At 42.7% G+C, this 21,193-nt stretch overlaps 1 protein-coding gene across 2 annotated transcripts in view; it reads right to left on the bottom strand.

Annotated features, from left to right (window-relative positions):
• ATF6 (activating transcription factor 6) overlaps window positions 1–21,193 on the bottom strand; it is a 69,312-nt gene that overhangs the window by 19,431 nt on the left and 28,688 nt on the right. Inside the window, exon 14 of one of the 2 annotated variants that reach the window (XM_015869466.2) lies at window positions 19,921–20,035. In XM_015869466.2, the coding sequence (XP_015724952.1) occupies window positions 19,921–20,035 (115 nt within the window). The remainder of the gene's footprint in view (window positions 1–19,920; window positions 20,036–21,193) is intronic. The other variant, XM_015869467.2, reaches the window with a different exon arrangement.

Genomic DNA, 21,193 nt, shown 5'->3' with positions numbered 1-21,193 from the left:
CACGAGGTCTGAGCCTCTTTGCACCATCTCCTGGCAATTCACCTTGAAAGGCCACAGCAGTAGCTCTGAAGTTTTTGGTTTAATTATAGCAACTGAGCTTAATTTGAACGAGTATCAGTTCAGTACATGCTAAACTCGGTATCGGCTGCACATATCATCTCAGTTTGATTTTGCTGCACATTAAAGAAGAGTTTATAACTGAAGATTCAGCTCCCACCTCCCAACCACAGAATCCTATTTCTCTTCTCTAAGTTTTAATGCTATTTTGAGACTGGGGAGAAGGGAAACTGTCCCATAACAGGAAAGCTCTCAGAAGGAGCGAGAACAGAACTTCTTTTTCTGCTTTTATTTTGGCCAGAAGTGTTCCTACTCACACCAGTGCTGTTCCAAACCCAGTGTTTCTATGCACAGGTGTTTTTTTACAGCCTATACATCGCACACAGCAATGAAGTGATGAGATATGCTTTTTATTTAAGTGTTTTACCAGAAATAACTCAATCCCACAGTCAATAAAATATCCTGTAGTGTAAGATTACACTTTTCTGACATTCCCAGTCTAGCTTTTATAAATAACACCTAACTGTGCTCCTTCTGGGCACTATCGCCACAGTAGAATGGCCATCCAGCTCAGTTCCCATATGAGAAACTCTTTAATGGGGAGGTCCTCAGTGCCTTTTGCTATCAACTGTGCTACTGCCAGATGTGATACAGTCTGGGCTGCAAAACTAAACCAACTGGGAAGCATCTCAGTGTGAACCAGAGCCTTGTGAAAATCCCAGAGACCTCAGAGGAATGGAAAATTCACCTTATCACAAGGCTTTTTGTTGAGGAGTTTCTTCCATTCTCTTCCAGCAACAGCACTGCTGCAGATCGATGAAGGGCAGTGCTAAGCATTTGCACAGTCTAAAAGAGAACCAGTGGCCAAGGACCTCTTCTGGAATAAGAACTAAAATGATTACTGAGACTAATGAGGATATGGAAACCTACTACTATGAACTAAGCACTCCCTACAAGTGTAGTACTGTAGACAGTAAACATCACTAGTGCAGGGCTACTACTTTGTTTTGTCCCTTCTCCTGTTGCATTACATTTATGCTGTTACCTTACAGACCATAACAAACCTAAAAAGCAGAAGTTAAAGTGAACTAATTTACTGTCATGGTTTAGGACCTCATTATTCACCTTCCAAGGCCAAATAGGAGGAGTTATAGAGCCTTAAGATAACAGCGAAACATGCTGATAATTCTCAGTATTTATGAGTCAAATAGCACAATATAACTAGCAGCCCCTGAGAAAGACCTTCTGTCTCTCTTCAGGAATCAGAATACAAGCACACTTCCAGAAGCCAGGCCAGCTGACCTTATGTCCTACTGAAACGTCTATCTTAATCCTGTTAACAAAGTGACACCAGCTGCCAAATGACCTCAGTCCTCCCATTCCTCTGCAAAGCTCTCATGCTGTAATTACCTCAGGCAAACCTGCTTCATTTCTAGCTAAGCTTTTTGAATCTCACTTCTGACTTGCAACACATCCTAAACAAAAGGCACTAGATACAAACAGCATTCTTTCATGAACAGGAAATAACTAAGGCAAATCACAGTTAGCAGAAGCTTGTGTGTACATAAGTATTCAGGCACACAAATGGGCACAGCAAAGCTGGTTGTATGGCAGTGAAGGAGAAGGAGGCGCTGGCACCTCATTAGGACTGTATTTCTACCATAAATATACTCTTCAGGTTCATCTCCCGAGCAATCCCTCCTCCCCCCCCAAAAAAAAGGTATAAGAGAGAAAACCCAAACCCCTGTGAACAAGGACACAGGACAGACTGGACAGAAATGCAGCCAATTACATTTCTCTGCAGAACTCCTTTGCAAGACCCAGAAGTAAAGAACAATGCATGCATTTGCTATGATGTAATTTTGGTTTGGCAGCTGATTAAAAAAAAATTCCTAAACGCAAAGTAAGAGGATGTGAAGAACAGAATTCTACATTCAAGTAAACAGTTTTGGTTAAAATCATATAGGAGGATTTTTAAGGAATTAAATTGCTTCGATAATTCGCGTGTTATTTGTGAAGGCTGAGCATCAAGATAAACTGGAAAAGAAGTGTGTATATGAAGACAAAGAAAATAGCCCGGCCTGGCTTATATTGGTTGAACAGATCTTCCTGTTACATTTGATCAGCATCTCATTTTCTTAAGGCTCTCTCACAAACTTGCACCTTAACACTTCCCTCCTCCCCCAAGTTATTAAAAATGACACTTCTCCACTATTTTGTGTCTTTCTCATTGGCTGGATAAGCAGAAAAACGCAGTTCATCCATAACTTCCAGACTAATCTGCCAATTATATGTGTAGATTTTACAAAGCTGTAAGACCCAAAAGGAATTAATTGTTTTATTACTACTACCAATAAAACGTATTCCCCTCCTTTACTAATTCACTGCAGCAGAGCCCTGCTTTTGCATAACATCTGCAGGCTATTAGTTTTGCAACTGCAATCTGTAATTGCAAAAACATGTAATTTAGGTAGGGCGTGTGAATAGGGTCCAGGAAAACCGAAGAGGATATAATCCAGATTCTTTGCTTCTCTAACAAAATGTTAACCCGAAGTTTCTATATTTGTTTGCAAGACCTCAGGTCTTCTTTCTACTGCAGGCAAATTCTGGATTCCCAGAATTACAGCCCAACTGGAGACTGAGCCTCCAGTGATACAAACTGGAGTGGGCAGTGTTACTACCAACAAACACCTTATTTCCGCTGTTGTGCATTTGCAGCTCTGCCACATAAAGCAGAGAGCCAACCAAAGCTCACAAACAATGTGGGTTTTATAGATGTGCTCCTTGGATCCAGTATCATGAGATGGTCTAGACTGTAAAAAAAAACAAAAAAAACACACACACCAAAACCTTCTTTCTCTCTAGACCAGATTTCCCATGAAAAAAAATTTGGATGAGTGAAAGGAAATTTAAGTAAAGGCTTTCTCCAAACGCTGGATCAACATAACACTGGGGCTCAAAATCCATTTGCTAATGCAGCTGCACTCTGCTTTCTCATTTTAACGAGTACAAAAGACAGCAAAGCACCAGAACACTTTGTCCGGAGATGCAGTGAGATCTCCATCCTTAGAGGTCTTTGGAGCCCACTAGGTATGTCACAGCCAACTTCACTGCACATTGGTGACAGCTTTTCTTCATGCAGGAATTTCCTTGGAAAGCAGTTTCTTAGCAGCAAATGTGCCCACACAGATGGGTACGCAGGAAAGCAAGTGAACTTCAAAATCCTGAGCAGGAGCAACTGGCCGGTTGAGTTATAACTGAGTTACAGCCTTAACCTTTTTTAAATGAAGGCAATTCATTTGATTATGCTGTGTTCTATCCTAGATCATGTGGCATAAAATCTACTCCTGGATTGAAATCCCGGTCTTCTTGCATCCTGTATCAACAGCAACAGCTTTCCTAAAAAGCATGTACTCTGTCCATCGTATTCCACAATGCTATTAAACAGTTCTTCAGCCCAAACGTTAGCAGATGCGTTATTGAGCTGAACACCCAGCATAGGATTTACCTTCCAACACATTTCTGTGTCTCCCAAGAGTATGTCTTTTACAATCAGGTAATGGATTCTAATATGATTTGAAGGGATAAAATGACATTTGGCCAACAGCAACTTAAATCAGTGATGATGCACATTAACAGCAAGAATAAGGAATGACTTTCAAGACTAACAAGATGATAGAATGAAGTAACTGAAATTAACTTCAGGTCAAAATCATTATTAAATAGCTGCAAGAAAAGCTGCCTATAACATCCCAGTTCTACGAATTAAGCTTCAGCTCTGTTGAAGGTTCCAGCCAACAGCGAAACTCAAACCTCATTAACACAGGGTGCTCCTCTCTGTTCTCCCTGTTGGAAAAGCACACTTTGCTACTGTTTGCCTGTGACTGTCCAGCAGCAGACAGTGGCAGGCTCATTTTAACCTATCATCAGGAAGACGCTGCTTCTGAGAGACGAGCAGATGTACAGGAAATTAGCAGCAACAAATCTCTCCTAATGGCAAAGCAAATCGGCTGCGCAGACATACATCAGAGGGACTGAAATTTCCCCTTCTGGAAAGAGCAACTGACACCATTAACTCTCTGCAGGTCTCTAGATCACTAATCCTTTTATCCCAAGGTACCTCTTAACTTCTGAAGTGTAATTCCTGTTCATTGAGACGGAGGTAGCATCTCCCAGCAGTGACAAGAAATGTGGGTTAAATCACAGGTAGGAAGACGTGATACATCTACAGTCACCTGCACAGATGTGACGTAATTAAGTAGACCTATTTATGTAGATCTCCTACTCTCTCCACCTTTTGGCAAAGCTGAATAAAAGCGTGCCTTTAAATAACTCCCAACAATGGGGACACCACTTTCAAACCCACAAAACTTAGTAAAAGATACAGGAGGAAACACAACCAGACAACAAGGAAACAAACGCTCCTCCCAGCAAGCAGCAAGGCTGCATTTTTCCTTGAATCCCCTAGATTTACCCAGAGCTCTGCAATGACTTCAGCTCAGACTTGGGTGGGTCTCTGTACGTCTTGGCACCGGGGACAGGCGAAGCTCCTACGCCGTGATGGCTGGACGGTGGTCTGGCACAGGGGCCAGGGCTGGTGCTCCAAATCCAAGCTGCCTTTTGTTTTTCTTAAAATGTCAGTTCGGAGACAAGGAGGTTTTAATATCAAGATGCATTGGGCTGAATTGAAATTTGATGGCAGTGTTATAAACTGTGCAATGTGGATCGCATTACCAATGTTTGTTGGAAAGATGTTTCTCATTCTGCAGATCCCAGGACATCTGTATGGCTGAGGATTCATCAACTACTCATAGTTTCTTCTAATTAAAGAGATATTTGCTATTATACAGTCAAAGAAGCTGTCACCTCTGTTACTAATTACTTCAGTTAAATCAAGAATGTGAAGATGAAGTTTCCTTTCATTTTTTTTGGCTGTTAGTTTGCTCGACCTACATTTACCCCAGCCTGATGAGCTTCTTCCTCTTCAAGTCTGTAGCCGAATTTCACTTTTAAATCTCAGTTCTGAGTCCAGAGTTGTTGCCAAATGCCTGCTCTGATTGAATTTCTAGTGTTGCTGAGGAAGACGTAAATCAGTTCTAGAAACAGATTTCATTTTATAAGGGGAAAAATGTCTGTAAACATTAACTTTTTTTCCCCCCAAAAAAACCAAAACCTGACACCAAAAGAAGAAAACAACGCAATGGAAAAGAGCCCTTACAGGCATAAATAAGTTAAATAATTAACTCACACTTGGTGGCAAGAAGGATCTGGATGCCTGACGTTGGGCGTTGTTCCCTGGTCACCCCCGATCTACCTACAGACACCCCTAATTAGTGCAGCTAAGCACAACCAACAGCGAGCTGAGCAGCTCAGCTTCTCACGGGCACCAGAAGAGGCTTCCTTCTTTCTCAGTCCTCATGCCTTTCCTCTGCCAGCTTCTGGCAGCTGTCAGGCTCCTCCAAGTCCCCTGACCTCCATAAATTGCAGAAAAGCAGCTCAGCTTCTCCATAGGCTATTTTTCTGAGAACATTAAATGGCTCAGGGAGGGATGCACCCCAGCACGCACCACTACGGAAACAACAGCATTCTTCCTTCTGGCAGTGACACACGTTCTCACTGGTATTACTGGAAGCAGCTCACCTAGCCAGGCCAGGAAAGGCATCTTCCACTTTTGAGCAGTGCTGAGAATTCATACAAGCCCCATTTGGCACCGTGGGGGCCAAAACTTTCACAGCCAAAACAGCTGTTATGAAAAAGCTCTCTCCTGTGACAACAGTTCACTTGGATTGTGTGGGAAGCCTGACTGATAAAAGGATAAGCAGGGGCTGATCCAGGGGGTGTAAAGAGGTGCAGGAACACTGCACTGCACTCCACACACATCTCATGACAGCGCATGTGACCAAGTGCCTGCTTGCTGCAGCAATTGGCTGAGCCACATCATGGGCACCACATTAAAGAGAGTGAAAGGTCAGCTTTTGGAAGATAAATACGCAGGGAGATAGATCCTCACACGCTACTCAAAAGACATCAAGCTATAGCAGAGTGGGCCTGATAGTCCCTGGGGTACTGCTCTTCCTGGAGAGCAATATGTTTTCTTCTATCAGTACTTGCCAACTCTTAACCACATTTAAAACATAATGGCTCAAGCAAATAGGAGCTTTTCATCTCCCCACTTAAGGCGAGATTAATTTTTTCCAGCTTTAGCTGCCTGACAGAGCTGCCTGGGCTCCCTTTGGAATCTGGAGGAGAGAGGCACCCCCAGAAGGAAATTCAGTCCACGCAGCAGTAGGTGTTTGGGATAGGTGGGAGAAACCAGGAGGGCCTTTTCTGTCATCAGACTTTCAGGACAAAGAAAGGATCGACTGGAATTCTAATCACAGAATGAAGATTCAAAGAATGATGTCTGAATGGTTTTAGACAAGTAAGTACGTTGGTGAACTCCTAGGTACTGAGTTGATGAGTGCTCAGGCAAAACAACCTGATCTGACTACATGGGCTACATTAATTGCATAAGCCTGAAGACACAGAGCTCTGAACCACGCTTCTGTGTGAATCCTACCCTCTTTTATGTTTTGTTTTTACTACTGCAGTAGTTTTAACCCCACGCAAAAAGACTAAACATCATGGACTCACCACAGCACCTGCAAAGTGTCAGAGGAGCATCGAGCACCTTGGAAGGCATTACATTCCAATCCCCTCCTCATGCACAGCTGGAGACCCATTCAGCTTGTCATGAACCGATTTAATACACACAGCCTCTATTCTATCACCCCAACACACCAATGAAAATACCAGACAGCACAGGACACAAGGAAGTCTGAAGAGCCTTAAGCCTCTAGTTTCACATAACGCAATCAAACCGCTTTACTGCATGTAGATTTTGCTAATTTGACATCTCTATGTGTTTCCAACCACATCACCATGTCTTCCCCCTGTTCACGATACCACCAGCACTGCTGCCAGAAGTTAACTCAAGATATATCATCTACTCAGCTTTTTCCTTATCCGCACCTTCAGCTGTAGGAGAGAACGGGAAGAGTGTGGAGAACACAATACATCTTAAATATGATTAGCATCACCTGATGTACACCCCTGCAGGCTACTGAATTTCCTGCTGATTCGAGAGCTCCTGGAGGTTCTAAGTCACCTTTGGCTGAGTTTCATGGCCCATACCCACACAATTTCAACCCGTGATAAAGGTTTCACATCTAACTAAACAGGCCTGCAACACGAGGGAATAGAGAGAACAGTAAAAGCTTCATGCTGCTCCATTCTGGTGGACTCACACTCTTTTGCTTACATTCTTCCTCACCCTTTGAACCACTCCTGGCTCTGCAGAGCTACCCCTGAACCTGCACAAAGGCAGTGTGAACTTCAGGCAGTCCCCGAGCTGCAGATCATTTCCCTCCACTTCTATGATCACACAGAAATGTGTTTACAAGCATACCTAGAGTGCACACAGCCCTAGAAAAACTGCACCAGCCACTGCTGGGAGAGAAGCACAGACAAGGAACCCGTTAACTTGTTGTTAATGGGTTGAATTCAATAGTGTGATTTCATACAAAACAAAGTAGGTGCATCAAGGCTTTGGCAGGATGTAGCAAGTGCTACAAGCAAGTAAAGGCAATTTCTAACAGAATCAGACAAAAGCGCCACAGCTGAGACTCAGAGTTGTTTTTAATTCTGTTTTTGTTTCTTGCTTTTTTCCTTTCTTTTAACCCAGACCCATCTTATTCTTAGGTTCCTGTTACCTAAGAAATTAAGTTAGTTACAGGAATCGACTTTTATAAGCCAACAGGCAAGTTCTTATATCAACTACTCAGACCTGGAGAGGCTTGTAAGTCATAAGGGCTGTTGGTTTTGAGCCATGTAAAGAGGTCCTGAATTTGCAGGAGGATGATGGACAGTAATGGTTATTACACCTGCCAGGAGAAGGGACAGGGCTGCTGGAGGGAATCAAATGCTGATTATTCGACAACATATAGGACATCAGACTGTTCTCCATGAAGAAGTTTGCATGCTTACTTTCTTGCTTACAGACTTGCACATGCAAGATAACAAGAAGGGATTGCATACACACTTTTTACATGTTTGCTTTAACCTCTTGACAAATGACACACTGTGGGTAACTCCTGTCCTGGATTATCACAATAAACCAACATGACACTTATAACAGCCATACCCTGTCACAAGGCTGCCAGAGACTTCCCAGCTGGGTTAATGCTCCATTTTCAGCACCTGCAGTATTACCTCCGTGTTCTGTGTGAATGTAAATGGTTCCTTTCTACATGTGCAAGCATAATTCTTCACAATTTATTATTAATATTATTCTCCTAAAGCCACAGTTAACTACCTTAGAATTTTATGCAAAGAGAAGCGTTGCATCTGCCCATTTTTCAGCAAACAACAGCACCTTTCCTTTTCTTTCTGCATCCACATTTCTCTATGTTGGTATGAGAACAGAAGAATAAGAAATTGTTACCTATACAGTACACAGCTATAAGGGTGGCTAATATAAAGATGTCAACAAAGATGATAGCAAATAGGCAAAGGTTATTAGTAAAGAAAACTCACCAATGTCAATGCCTTGACCGGATAGCTGAGGCAGTCTCCACTGGGGAGCAACCTCCAAGAGATGCCACCTCAGTGGTGGTCAGCCCTTAAATGAGGTCTTAGAGGAGGTGGAGTCGAGGTCCATTACTCTCACCTGTGCTCCTGCAGCTGACCCAACACTTGCCTCAGCTGATTAATCAGAGGTTCAAGCTGTGATTTCCCATACAACAGCACCTTGGTTGCCCTCTGGAAAGTTACAGCTGGTAAGCATGTACCAAACTCAAGGTTTAGCAAAAGCAAAGAGAAGCCCATGATGTATTTTCTTAATGTGAAGGAGATACCCTGCTAAAGACATAGGCCCCAGACTAGCAGGGACAGCAAAACAGCTATTTTCCAACCCTGTTTAGCTCCTGAGCTCCTGATCCTGATCAAAAACTCCAGGTTCAAGCACTCACGACTGTTCTTAGAAAAGAGGAGATGTGATTTAACACAAGCCTTTTCCACCTCCCATGGTGCAGACACTGAGTTGCTTGTGTGCCCCTCTTGCTATGAACAAAGACAGAATGCTCCCATATAGGATTCTCTGAAAGATCTTCTAGCTACAGTGGATACACATCTGGAACAGGCCCATCCTGATGCTTGGATAAAAACATAGTGGGGCTGTATGGGAAAATGCAGGCAGCTCAGTTAGTGGCCAATCTGGGAGAAACGGAGTGCCTGCGGACTAAATGTAACATCCAAATATTGGAAGAGGCTGAAGTTCTGCCAGTAATTAAAGCTAAGAGGCCGGCTCCACGAGCCCCTCAGTTGGGACCCATAAGGGTGTCCCGAAAACAGATGTTTAATGATCTTATCAGGGCTGGTGTTCAATTTGCAAAAATTGATCGTCAGCCCAACCACGTTCTCCTTCAACTGTGGAAACTTCCTCTCTCCTAGATCCCATTTAAGGGCTGACCACCACTAAGGCAGCATCTCTTTCTGGAGATTGTTCCTGTGTGGAGTTTCTACAGTGAGCCTTAACATTGGTGAGCATCTTGACTGTGAGCCTCAACATCAGTGAGTCTTTCCTATATAACCTCTGGCTATCCATCTACCTTGCCTTTGTATAATCACAACTGTATGGAAGGGCCCCCCTGCATTCAGAGAATAGGACCTACTGCTTTCTAGGAGTCTCAGAAAGGAGACTGAGGTGCCAAAGAGTCCTCTAAGCCCTTTTCTGATCCCTTTATGAGAACAAAGCAGACTTCTGCAGCCTGCCTTTCCATCCCAGTAGATAGGCTACAAGCCTCATAAGCACAGAATAACTTCTGAGTTTTAATCTCAGTTTTAAAGACAGTTACTAAGTTTTAGTATAGTTTAAAAACAAAAACATACTGTTCATTTCATCACGCCTCCTACCCTAGGAGTTACTGACTTAAAAATAAAACCTGGAAGGCTCAGGAGTTCTGTTTGGTCCAGTAGGAGTTGGTGATAATCTGTGTGCACTCATAATAGCACCTGGGCTCTTAATTCAGATAATAAGCTTTGTGTGTTGGCCAGCTAAAAATCTGGCAAAAGGATTAACCTCGACTGGAAGCAAATAACTCCATCTGACCAGAATTAACTCTAAATGTGTTTGTAAGACTTTAAGTAATCATCTCAGATGTAAGACTATCATCATGATTAAAATCTGCTAAAAGGTAGGATTTGTGTTGTGTATATACACACACAGCTTAGGGAAACCAAGAAGACCTGAATGATGCATACTGTACTTTTATAAAGAATCCAGGTAGGGCTGCCAGACAAAAATTTAAAGCAACCATAAGAAAAAAAATGAAGTACTCTGAAGCTGTGAAAGCATGAAGTTCAAACAAGAAAACAAGCAGGTGTATTTCAAGGTGCTCTCTGCACATACCGTCAATGAAGTTGTGTGAAAGATCATGAAGGTCACTCTTTCATGCAAGAACTCACTCCTACCAGACACTAAGTTAAAGCCTAACTGGTTACTGCAGCTATGGAGTTTAGTTAGAGCTCAGATAGCATCGATTCCATAATTAAATACTGCTACAGATCATAACAGGAGTCCATCGTTCCCTTCTGGGAACTGCTCTGATTAATCTCAGCTGAATTTGTTTCAAAGAATGCAGTGCTACCATTGAAGAAAAAAAGCTATCTGGCACTATTAAAATATTACTAAATTTGGTCTCTTTCCTGAGGAGAGACAGCTTCAGAGCTGCATTTCCACTGCGTGCTGTACTTCAAAGCCCTTTACTTGTTTGTGGACAATCTCACTCTTCTGCACACTTTATTGTTGGCAAATGCCTGTTCTCCACTCCTCCTAAGTGAGACAGTTCCCACTTTATAATCGCTCTTCCTCCCACACTTCCTAGTTCTATTTCTCTATTCTATCTCCACATCTATTTCACAAGCAGTGGGTATTATACAGGGGCTTTCCAAAACCAACAATCTTCCTCTGTTTCTTGCCCACAACTCTTTGTCTGTCAAGCATACAGCAGACTTTGAATAAATGTAGGCTATTACTGGTCACATCTGTCTGCAACCAGTTTGGGTTTTGGAGAAGATTTCTGCAGTACGTTCTATTTTCACTGTAATTATCTACAGTGTACGTTGCCCTTCCAAACACTAGTTTAAAAATAACAAAGTATTAGTTAGGCCTGGGACATATAAGGCTGAGAGAAGTTCAATGACGGCATTAATATGTTTCATGAAGTTCCAGCAACCATACAGAAGACAAACGACTCAAGACTATGCACACAAAAGTCAAGAGTGACTCTTGGTCCATGCCAGAAGTATTCAAGTGACTTGCTGTCTGTGCTTACATATATGTCCTCAACACTGCATCTATTCTCAGTTTTATTTGGAGGACAGCGGGATTCAAAGAGACACTAAGGAGATAAAAATCAGGGTGACGAAGACTTTGCATCCAAAACGTCTTGGAGAGCTAACATCACAACAGGCACTTCCAAATGAAACAAAACCGCGCTTGATGCTAAGGGCATTACCTCCCTCCTTGGGAACGCTTCTGCATTCTTGTTCTGGTCCTCCTAACCACTGTTTGTATTGGGCTGAGCCAAACAGCTGCTGCCCGGAAGAGGCTGCAGTGCAGCTGGTACTTGCTGGCTGCTCCTCTTTGGTGTCTGCTCTGTAAATCCAAGGTACCTCACTGCCTGGCTCCTGCTCCTCTGTCTGCCTCGGCTGGCTTTCCTGGATGCTTGCCCTCCAAAGCAAATGCATGGCTCTTGTTTCTGTACCACTGAGAGTATGTTCTCAAGGCAGGACAAAACTTCCAGACATTGCAGAGTAACAGCAGTGAGAAACAAGGAACCACTGGAGGCTCTGTTGGAACACCCCATAAGGCTCTGAAAGAAATGCTTTCTAAGGAATCACTGGTCTTTATCTACAAACACAGGAAAAAAAATGCCACTCTGAGCTGTTACTTAAAACTTGGAGTTGCTTTCTTAAGAATTCATTCCCATAATCCCAGGATTAAAGTCGGGCCATTTGTACACCATACAGTACCATTAATCTCAGATTATTACATTTCATTCTGAAGACTTTTAGATTGAGCAACAGCCCTAAGCTGCTACGAAAAGCAACATTTCCTAGCTGAGTACTCAGAAGACCACAGAGAACCCTCTTCTTCCCATCACGTTTGACAAGTCAGCTCTCCCTGACACCATGCCTAACAGAAATATTCCATGCTAGGGAAGATGGCAGCAAGAAAGGCCAAAAGCAAAGCTCATTTCGCATTTTCAGACGGATACCAGAGCTATGGGAGGAGAACATTCTGACATGGAGGGAACGCACAGTTTAGCCAAGAGAACTGGTAACAAATCATGTAGCAGGCAGGATTCATTCTCATTAGTGATGCTTAAATGGAAACAGGAGGTTTTCATAAATGATTTTCAAATTCGAAAGCAAATTGCAGCTCTAATTTGACAATGGCTTACTCGTGAGGCTCAGGGCATGATGAAGCACAACCACACACACTGCTTTCCTTCTCACATCTTTTCCAGAGATGAGGGTCAGCTCCATAGAGAACACAGGCTAAAGGGTGACCCTTGTTTTGCAAGCGCCAAAGTTTTATGATGGATACTATACATTTAGCTTTGAGTCTTTCAGTACATGTAACTCTCATTGTCTGTACACTATACAGGAGAAGATCATCTTAAATTCCTATGGTAAAGTCATTTTTCTCTCAATAGCTTAGGTCGGGTTTCATAGAAGAAATGGGAGCTTTTAAAATCTTTTGAAACCTTGTATTTTAACTTGCAAGCAAGCAGCTGCAAATACACAAACCACAGATGTACAAAGAAGATACTTTGTCTTTAGAAGCAGCAATACTCAGAAGTCTCATCCTTGCATTTTATCTGAATGGGAGACCAAATGATACAACCTTACCCACTAAAATCCACAAAGAAAGTCCGGAGAAGAAAACTATAAGTTCAGTGACAAAACACCCATTGACAAATGTAACAAAATACGAGAAAAATATGCTAGAACTGAACTTCTAGATATGAAACATCATCTGAAGCCAACTCAATACAATTCATCTTTGCCTGCAGGACACACGTGGCATCAAATCTGCAATGAACTGGAACCTGTCTTGCTTACATTCCCTGAATAAGTTCAAACTACAAACAAAACTACGTTTGTAGCACAGCAAAGTACTGCCACAAGCATCTCAGCCAAGCAACATCATGCAGCAGCAATGATTTGGTCCTTCACAGCAGCTTACCCCATGGCAGAACAGAGAAATGATTCCTAACTGGCAAGAAGAGCAAGGTCAGATGACAACTGAAATGACTGTCATTGCTTTGCTTTTCTTGTGCACACCTGTTTTAACATTGGGAACAGAACTGCTACTACCTGAACTTTAGCTGCCTTTCTATGAAGTGCATACAGCACAGAACTGCTCGGAGACCATGGCTGCAACGAATGTCTCTCTGACCCACTGGAAATGCAGGGTCTCCTCTCCTTCTCAACACACTACAATCTTTTTGCTGCCTGAAAATAACACATAATCCAAAACACAATTAACATGACACAAGCTTCTTACCAAGGAAAGCAAAACACAAATTAGATGTTTTATTTCTAACATAATGTGTGTGTGAGAAAGATATGGACAAAGAAAGAAAATAGCCCTCATTTAAATTTGCCTTAATCACTTCTGTAAAAGCTTGTTTGCACAACTGGAGGAATCCTTAAATGTCTGTTCCAGATGCTGCCTTCAAGGACCAGATATTCACATCTTCAAATACTATATTTGTCTGAAGCTCTATGGTTTATGTACCACAGAATTGAAGCAGATCTGCAAAGTGAAATTCTGGTTCTATTGAAGCTGGTAATGGCTTTGCTATCAATTTCCATAGGGCCAGCATTACCCTTGCTCTAACATGCAATAACCAGAATCAAGTTTTAATATCCATTTTTTTACTGCAGCATACTATGAAGCACTGTATGTGCACTGCCATTAAATGCAGTTGGCAAGCTTTAATACCAGGAGACATCTGCACTTTGAAATAAATAGAGAAATTACTGAAAGGGAATGTTAGCGGCCTTTTAAAAATCCCCAAACAGCTCAGACTTTAAGCCACGATTCCATTAATATCAGTAATTACACGCTTATGCTACAAACGCCATTGTCCTTAATGAGCCTATAATGATGTCAGCCAAGCATCCTTGACAGAGCCTCCCATGAGATTGAAATGTACTGCTGAGCCCTGGGAGCTGGGGGCATTCTGCCTCTAACCACAGAATAGAACTGAGGGGATTTGAAGCAGCATTTGCAGTTCAAAGTAAATTAGAAGGGTTGTTTTCTTCTGCGATCTACTTAATTGCCTTTCAAATTGTTAGCTATTCGTGTTTTAAAAAGCAGCTAAGGTTAGCCAGGAAACACAACATTTTCCTCAGAAAAATCCTATGCTCTTTTCTTACCTTTTGTGCTCAACCAGCAGGAACGTTCACCTCCTCTGAACATGATAGTACCAAATCTTCCTACCGCTTTTACAGCAATCTTTGTGCAGTTATCTGTGACTCAGTTGGAGCCACCACCAGCAGAAATTCATTCCTACATATGTAAGCTAACAAAGTAATTCTAGAAAAAATGGCAAGGTTTGAATGCTCTGGCAAAACAGATGTGAGCTCTGGAAAGAGGACAGCTTTAACAACAGGCAGTGCCAGGCTCACAGGATGACTGCAGTGGCAGCCAGGTGCCTCTCCTCCCAGCTGACAGAGCATGTTACCTCAACAGACCTGAATTCCACAGCCATGTTCTGCTGGTATTTTAGAACAGATCAAGCAGGCTTGGTATCAGAGACGTCAACGGGCAGAAATCAAAGCTGCTGGCAAAACTACTGACACTGAATTGTGTCTCTTAGACCTGGGAGAAATGAAGAAAGGGGTTCAACATCAACTGGAGACTCCAACATACTTCAGGGAGATGATAGATCTCCACTCAGCCTCCACCTAGTGACGGTGAGGGAACCTAATTAAAACTCAGCATGTCAGAGACTGGTTTTTCACCCCCAAAAGGTCTTTTCTGCTAAGAGCAGTATTTCTGAACATCTCTACAAATCACTGTATCAAAGTAAGGTGTCCATCTCCATCCATCTCTCCTGGCTACAGTTAGCAGCAGAGCTCCAATTGTGGCACTCTTTTCAGTGATGCACAGCAACTTGCTTTTGCTATTCAATGCACAGATTGCTCTGCTCTGAACACACTCTTAAAGCCAACCCAAAGCAACACAGTTTAGGTCTGTGGCATAAACACACAGCTTCTGAGCACTGGAGGGACAGCAGGTGTGAATACCAGGTAACATGTATTTTGTTATGTTGCTAAGTGTCAGTTTCTGCAATACTAAGGGAAAGCTGAACACAAGGTCTTCCTAAAAGTTGGAGAAATAATGAAATCAGCAAGTTAACATCTCAAGAAATAAACTGTGACAAGCCCTGCCTGTGAGGGACATTGGCTGCTGAGGCCTGGCAGAGCTGGGAGAAAACACTGACCTCGTTCAAGAATTCTTTGCTTGCTGTCAGCTACATATTTCTTGTGGCTAAAAAAATGACATTACAGAGTCTCCTGGCAATGGCAGGAAATAAATTTTGTAGGCTTTTAGTGAAAGTCCTTCTTCGTGTATGGTCTTACTTGGTCCAAGTACTACTTTTATCTTCCTCTGACCTCCTTATAAAAGGGAAAAAAAGCCAGCTCCAACTGTGGTATGTGCACATGCAAGCCTTCCAAAGCACAGAGAGAAAAAGCTGAAGAGAGCATGAGAAATTCAGTCTTATAGGAACCACCAAGCACCACTCAGGGATGACTGTGCCCAACCTTACACCTTCAGAAAGCTGAGTCTTGCCATATAAGAGATGCATGACAGTCCTAGCAAGTGCCATTTTCTCAGAGATCCAGGGAAGTGAAGGCACAGCTCCTTCAAGTATGAGTACTTGGAAAACTCACCAAAAAAACATTACATTTCAGCACTCAGATCAGGGTCAAACACTGGGTTACGTGGTACTACACACAGAGCACAAAGAATGGGGATCCCAGAGACATGGGGTGGAAGGGATCTCTGGAGCTCTAAAGCTCACATCACCTGTACCAGAACAATCCAATCTCTGGGTCTCCTAACTGTATGATTCCTGTCCTTTTGTATACTTCTGCTAACAGTATAACAACCTACCAGACACTTGGGAGAACCTGCGTGCCAAACAGCCAGCCAGGAGAACAAAACCCATCACCTCCAGGCATCACTTCTACCTTGGTAAATGAGCAAGTAAACACAAGGGAACTGTCCCTCAACCTTACGAGGAAATCAGCCCCCTCTCAGCTCCTAACCATCAGTGAAATGAGAACAGGGTCCAGAGAAAACGGTGCCAGCAGTGCTGAGATGAAGGACACCCCTGGCTGAAGCCCAGCTGGTGCTGCCTAAGCCCTGCAGGGCTCCTTTTGCCTGCAATCACAAACAATCCAGGCCAGCCATCTGAAAGTGCCTCCGGGCAGAACTCGTCACAAGATCAGGTTCTCCCCATAAAGTAACAAACGAGGTGGTATATAAAACTGCTTTTGATTTGACAACGTTGCATATATAAAACAAAAATACCCACAGCTTTGCTACCAAATAAACTTCATAGATGGTTTTAAAAAGTCCCCAGACCTCTTCCTGCAAGAGAGCAGAGCCAAGCGATGGGAATTCTGTGGCACAAGGCTCACTTGATTTCCAAGGATAGCTCTAAGTCCAAATGAAAGCTGACAACTACCAGGACATACAGTGTAAACAAAACCTGTGTACCAGCACACGCATTCAGGTAGACTACAGCCATGACAGAAAGTGAGGAATTAGACAAACATTGTTCTGCTTTTTTACTTTGTGTTTCCAGTAAAAAAACTTCTATTATCAATTCTCCACTCCCTTCTACTCATCCTCAGGATATGCACAGCCTGGTGCTGGCTGTATTTGTGTTGTTAGCTGAAAGAACAGCAGAACATGCCAAGCGTTTAATAACAAAATTCCAGCCTTGTGACACAACCGAGTAATCCCAACACTGGAAACTAATCTCATATTTCTATTCAACCCTTAATAAAAGCCTAATCCTAACGAAAGTACCACTATTTCTTTTTCTTTTGCCTCAATCTTTTCTAAATACAGGTATCTCACATAGTAAGAAAGTTACTGCAGACTACACCAAAGAAGGATGTGTTACACAAACCTACTTATATATGTACATCTATTGATATATACAGGGCAGGCTGACAGAAGATTCCTGAGCCAGGAAGAAATAGCATCTCAGATCCAGCAATTCCCTTCTAAATAATCATTTCAGAAACAGTATGACAAACGTATCTACGCAAAAGGCAACAAAAATCTGCATGCCATCACTGTTATCACTGTCTGGAAACTGAAGTCATGCATTCTGATTTGTGAATTGTTTATCTTCCCTTTGAAGATGTGAGGAGAAGTCTTCAGCTGAAGCAAGAGAAGACATTTCCATTCTCAGCTTTGAAACACAGCTCTCTAACTCAGGGTGCAAACCAGCTTTGCTAGGAGTTGAAGATGCTCTGCCTAGTATTGTTGGCTGAATAGTAGCCACAGGCACTCTTCTACTGCCACAAGAGCGGCTTCCTGTGGGACATCCCACCACATAACTGAGTTTCTTGTGTGCATATAATACAATGCTCTTAAACAGGCACCGGAGACTTGGCAATGCACAAGGTCCTGGCCTTGCATAAGCATACACATATGCATGCCACCCTGTCCATGCCCATGCCTGAAGCCATCACAAAAGAGGGCAGCTGAGAATGTCACAGGAGCAATACCAGCTGCTGTCATTGCTGGGGTTCCATTGACCTCAGGCAAGGATTGCTTGTGTGTGAATGAGCTGCTGTAGCTACAGCCACCAGCTTCCTGCCTCCTATCACTCAGGACACTTTCATGATGAGGAAATATGGTGTTGCTGGGTCCTAGACAAACATTAGCTGAGAATAAGCACGTATATAACAATTCTAATGTTACAACAACAAAATAGCAAGGCAGGAGGCTTAGCAAGGTAAGACCCCAGATTCACATCTGGGCCAAATATGCATTACAGACAAGTCTCAGAACTCATCAGGACCTCTACAAAACAAAGGAAATAGATTCTCCCAGCCACCAGCTGCTGCCTGAACCACTGTTTGCTCTAATGATTTCCATCACTAGACCCCAAGCACCTTTTCACTCTGGTAGCTTTCCTTGCACCAAGACCCCTCAGCTTTTCAGCACAGAAAGTGTCATCAAATGCTCAGAATTCCAGTTTTAAAATAGCTTTTACTGTTGCTAAGTGTGCTGTGGATGTGAGAATGTGCCTATCAAAGCTGTAGCACAAGCCTGTCCTGTACATCTGCACAAGAGCTCACCTGTCTCAAATTGAAAATCACAAATGCCTGAGAGGAAGAAATTGGCAAGGCCAATTATTTGCCACAATTATTTGCCAGTTTGGCAATAGCAAAAAGCCCTGCAGAACTCCCTTTGTCTGAGCATCTTTCCATTATTTCCCATTTCCTTGCAGCCTGCTCCAGTGCTTTACACCTGCCCCTACCTGCCTCACACTTCTGGGCAGCCACAGCAAGGGGACCTGGGATGCCACTGAAGCACACAATGAAACATTTCTTAGTTCCAAGTAATTTGTCTTGTAGGCCAAAACAAGCCTCGGTGCTAGCAACATCTGCAGCCCCATAGCAAGCAGTTCAAAAAGACAAGCAAAATTCAAAAGATGACACAAAACAGATGGTGATACTTTCTGAACACTCCATACTAATAGAGGGTTGAAACATCCACACAGGATGTGTTGGGCTGAGAGCCCTGTACTTTGCACCCTGCAGAAGCAGCTCCTTAAATGCTGTAGTAAGATACCCGTTCACACCATCCTGAAGCACGTACCAGGACTGACTGCCACAATACAATGAGGTACATGTGCACAACTGAATGCCTTTAAGCACAGCTCTGTGCCTCCATACTGACACACACACTAAAAGCTCTTAACACATTTACAATACACACAAGAAGGTTCTGCCTCTTTAGAGCTTCCTGAGCATGGCCATGCACAGACTCTCTCTCCAAACTGTCCCTGTGTTCTTCAATCTCCTCCCTGCCTGCATAATCCATAATAGAAGCACTGCACATCTGGAAAAATGAGCAGGCACAGGAAGAGAGATGAAACCCTCCACTGGAATTCTTGCAGAGCAGCAGGAATCACATACTGGCCTTGAAGGATTTTATGACGGTGTTGAAAAAATTATTCAATCTCAAGGCTCAGTACTCCTACTATAACTATGATGAGGGTGAACAACTCGCTAACTTAAGGTATGAACTCTGCCAGTCAATATTAACCTTTCAATAAAGGTGTCTCAGAATTAGTCCCATTAGAAACTCACACATAATACACCGAATTTACCTACTGCTTACCTGATAAAATCACATCGCAGTTTTCCTTTAAAAACTGCGAAGAGGAATACCATTTCCTTTGCAGACAGCCTCTCACACCCTCAGATACCCCGTACCTCAATCCTGCTTCCCCTGTCCCTGAGTTTCTCATACATTCCCATGCTGTATTGCCCTTGTATTGCAATGTTTTCTGCAAAACACCCTTTCCACTCTTACCAGTGACAGGCATATCTGAGAAGACCACAATCCGGCCATTTTAGTGTGAACCATCACTTAGGAAGAAGCAAGTTTAGCATCAAGTTTGACTACAGCATCTCTTGTTATGAGACACACAGTGTATCAGAGTGAAGGATTCATGTAAAAGACCAGCAATGAACAACTGCTTCACTTACTCTGCGAAATGACACCACATAGAATGTATCTTCCTTTCTGTGAATAGCTTCAAAGAAGTCTTGATAGCTCCTTGGAGAGGCGTAATACACTTGCAGCTCATTCCCTGAGTTCCTGCTGAAATAAAGAAGGGAAGAAAGTAATTATTTCAGACACAAGAAAGTTAACTTAAGCGAGAAAATGGCTTTAAAACACCTGCTTTCCAAAAAACAACAGCTCTTTACCCACTGAAGGAGCATGAAACGTATTAGATACAGAGATCTACTGAAGTGTAGGAGTGTAAAGTTAAACACAAACAGAATTTCTCATGTGACGATCTCATCTTCTCCCTCATCCACCTTCTCTCTATCTCTGGTCAGCTCAAAGACTTGCTCTCCATTTTCAGTTTAGACAGTGGGTAAAAAGAAGACATTCACAGCATTCATGTAATCCTAGCTTATCTTTTCCTCAATTCCCATCTTAAATATCCCAAAAAAGGAAAAAATACAGTAAGGAAAATACACTGTTAAACACATTCTGTGTGAAAACGCTAGCAAGTCATGCAATCCACTGTTTATCTTGGAAAGGTGAGAAATTCCCAGCACATTTTGTTATCATCCTGCTCCCATTCAAAAATACCACATTTAATCAAATTGGAAAGCTGTACTTAGACAAACCATTAGCTGGATCTCCAACCAGTCATTTTAATTCTTTCCCACTTTAATAGCATACTATCTGTTTGCAGTATTTGTGGCAAAAACACTGATGAGACTATTCCTCCCCAAGCCGTCTGGTGCTGACCCAGATTCTGAGCTATGTTGGCTGATATAGATTATTATGGTATGTTTCTAAATTATACATAACTACGCCCCTCAAACAAGGCTCAAATCTATCATCAAGTGATTTTCTTGAGCGGTAGTAATAGCAGGCCATCATTCTCTCCGCTTCTACTGATCATCTGGCCCTGTTGAGATAGGAGCGCAGCTGCCAAACCATGCTTCTCTTAGTGAGATGGGGAGGTGAAAATCCTGGGGATCAAGAGTAGACAGCACTATTCTGTACGCCCTCATCAGCAAAACTACGCAAGTGAAGAATCAGATTGCATCCTTCACACACAGGAAACAAAGACCCAAGCTAATCTGAGCTTGATTGCTCATTCCTAAAAACACGTAGGCCCATGGGAATACCCCTGAGATTTAGCATTGAAGTTCTACTGTGGTAAAAGACGTAACTCCCATGTGTTGCTCCGTAAAACACATCCTGAAAACTGAAATAGGTCCCACAGTTCCGTTTTCT

Source organism: Coturnix japonica, chromosome 8 (genome assembly GCF_001577835.2).
Source record: "Coturnix japonica isolate 7356 chromosome 8, Coturnix japonica 2.1, whole genome shotgun sequence".
In the NCBI taxonomy this organism is placed as follows: domain Eukaryota; kingdom Metazoa; phylum Chordata; class Aves; order Galliformes; family Phasianidae; genus Coturnix; species Coturnix japonica.
This window is presented reverse-complemented; position numbering and strand designations above follow the sequence as displayed.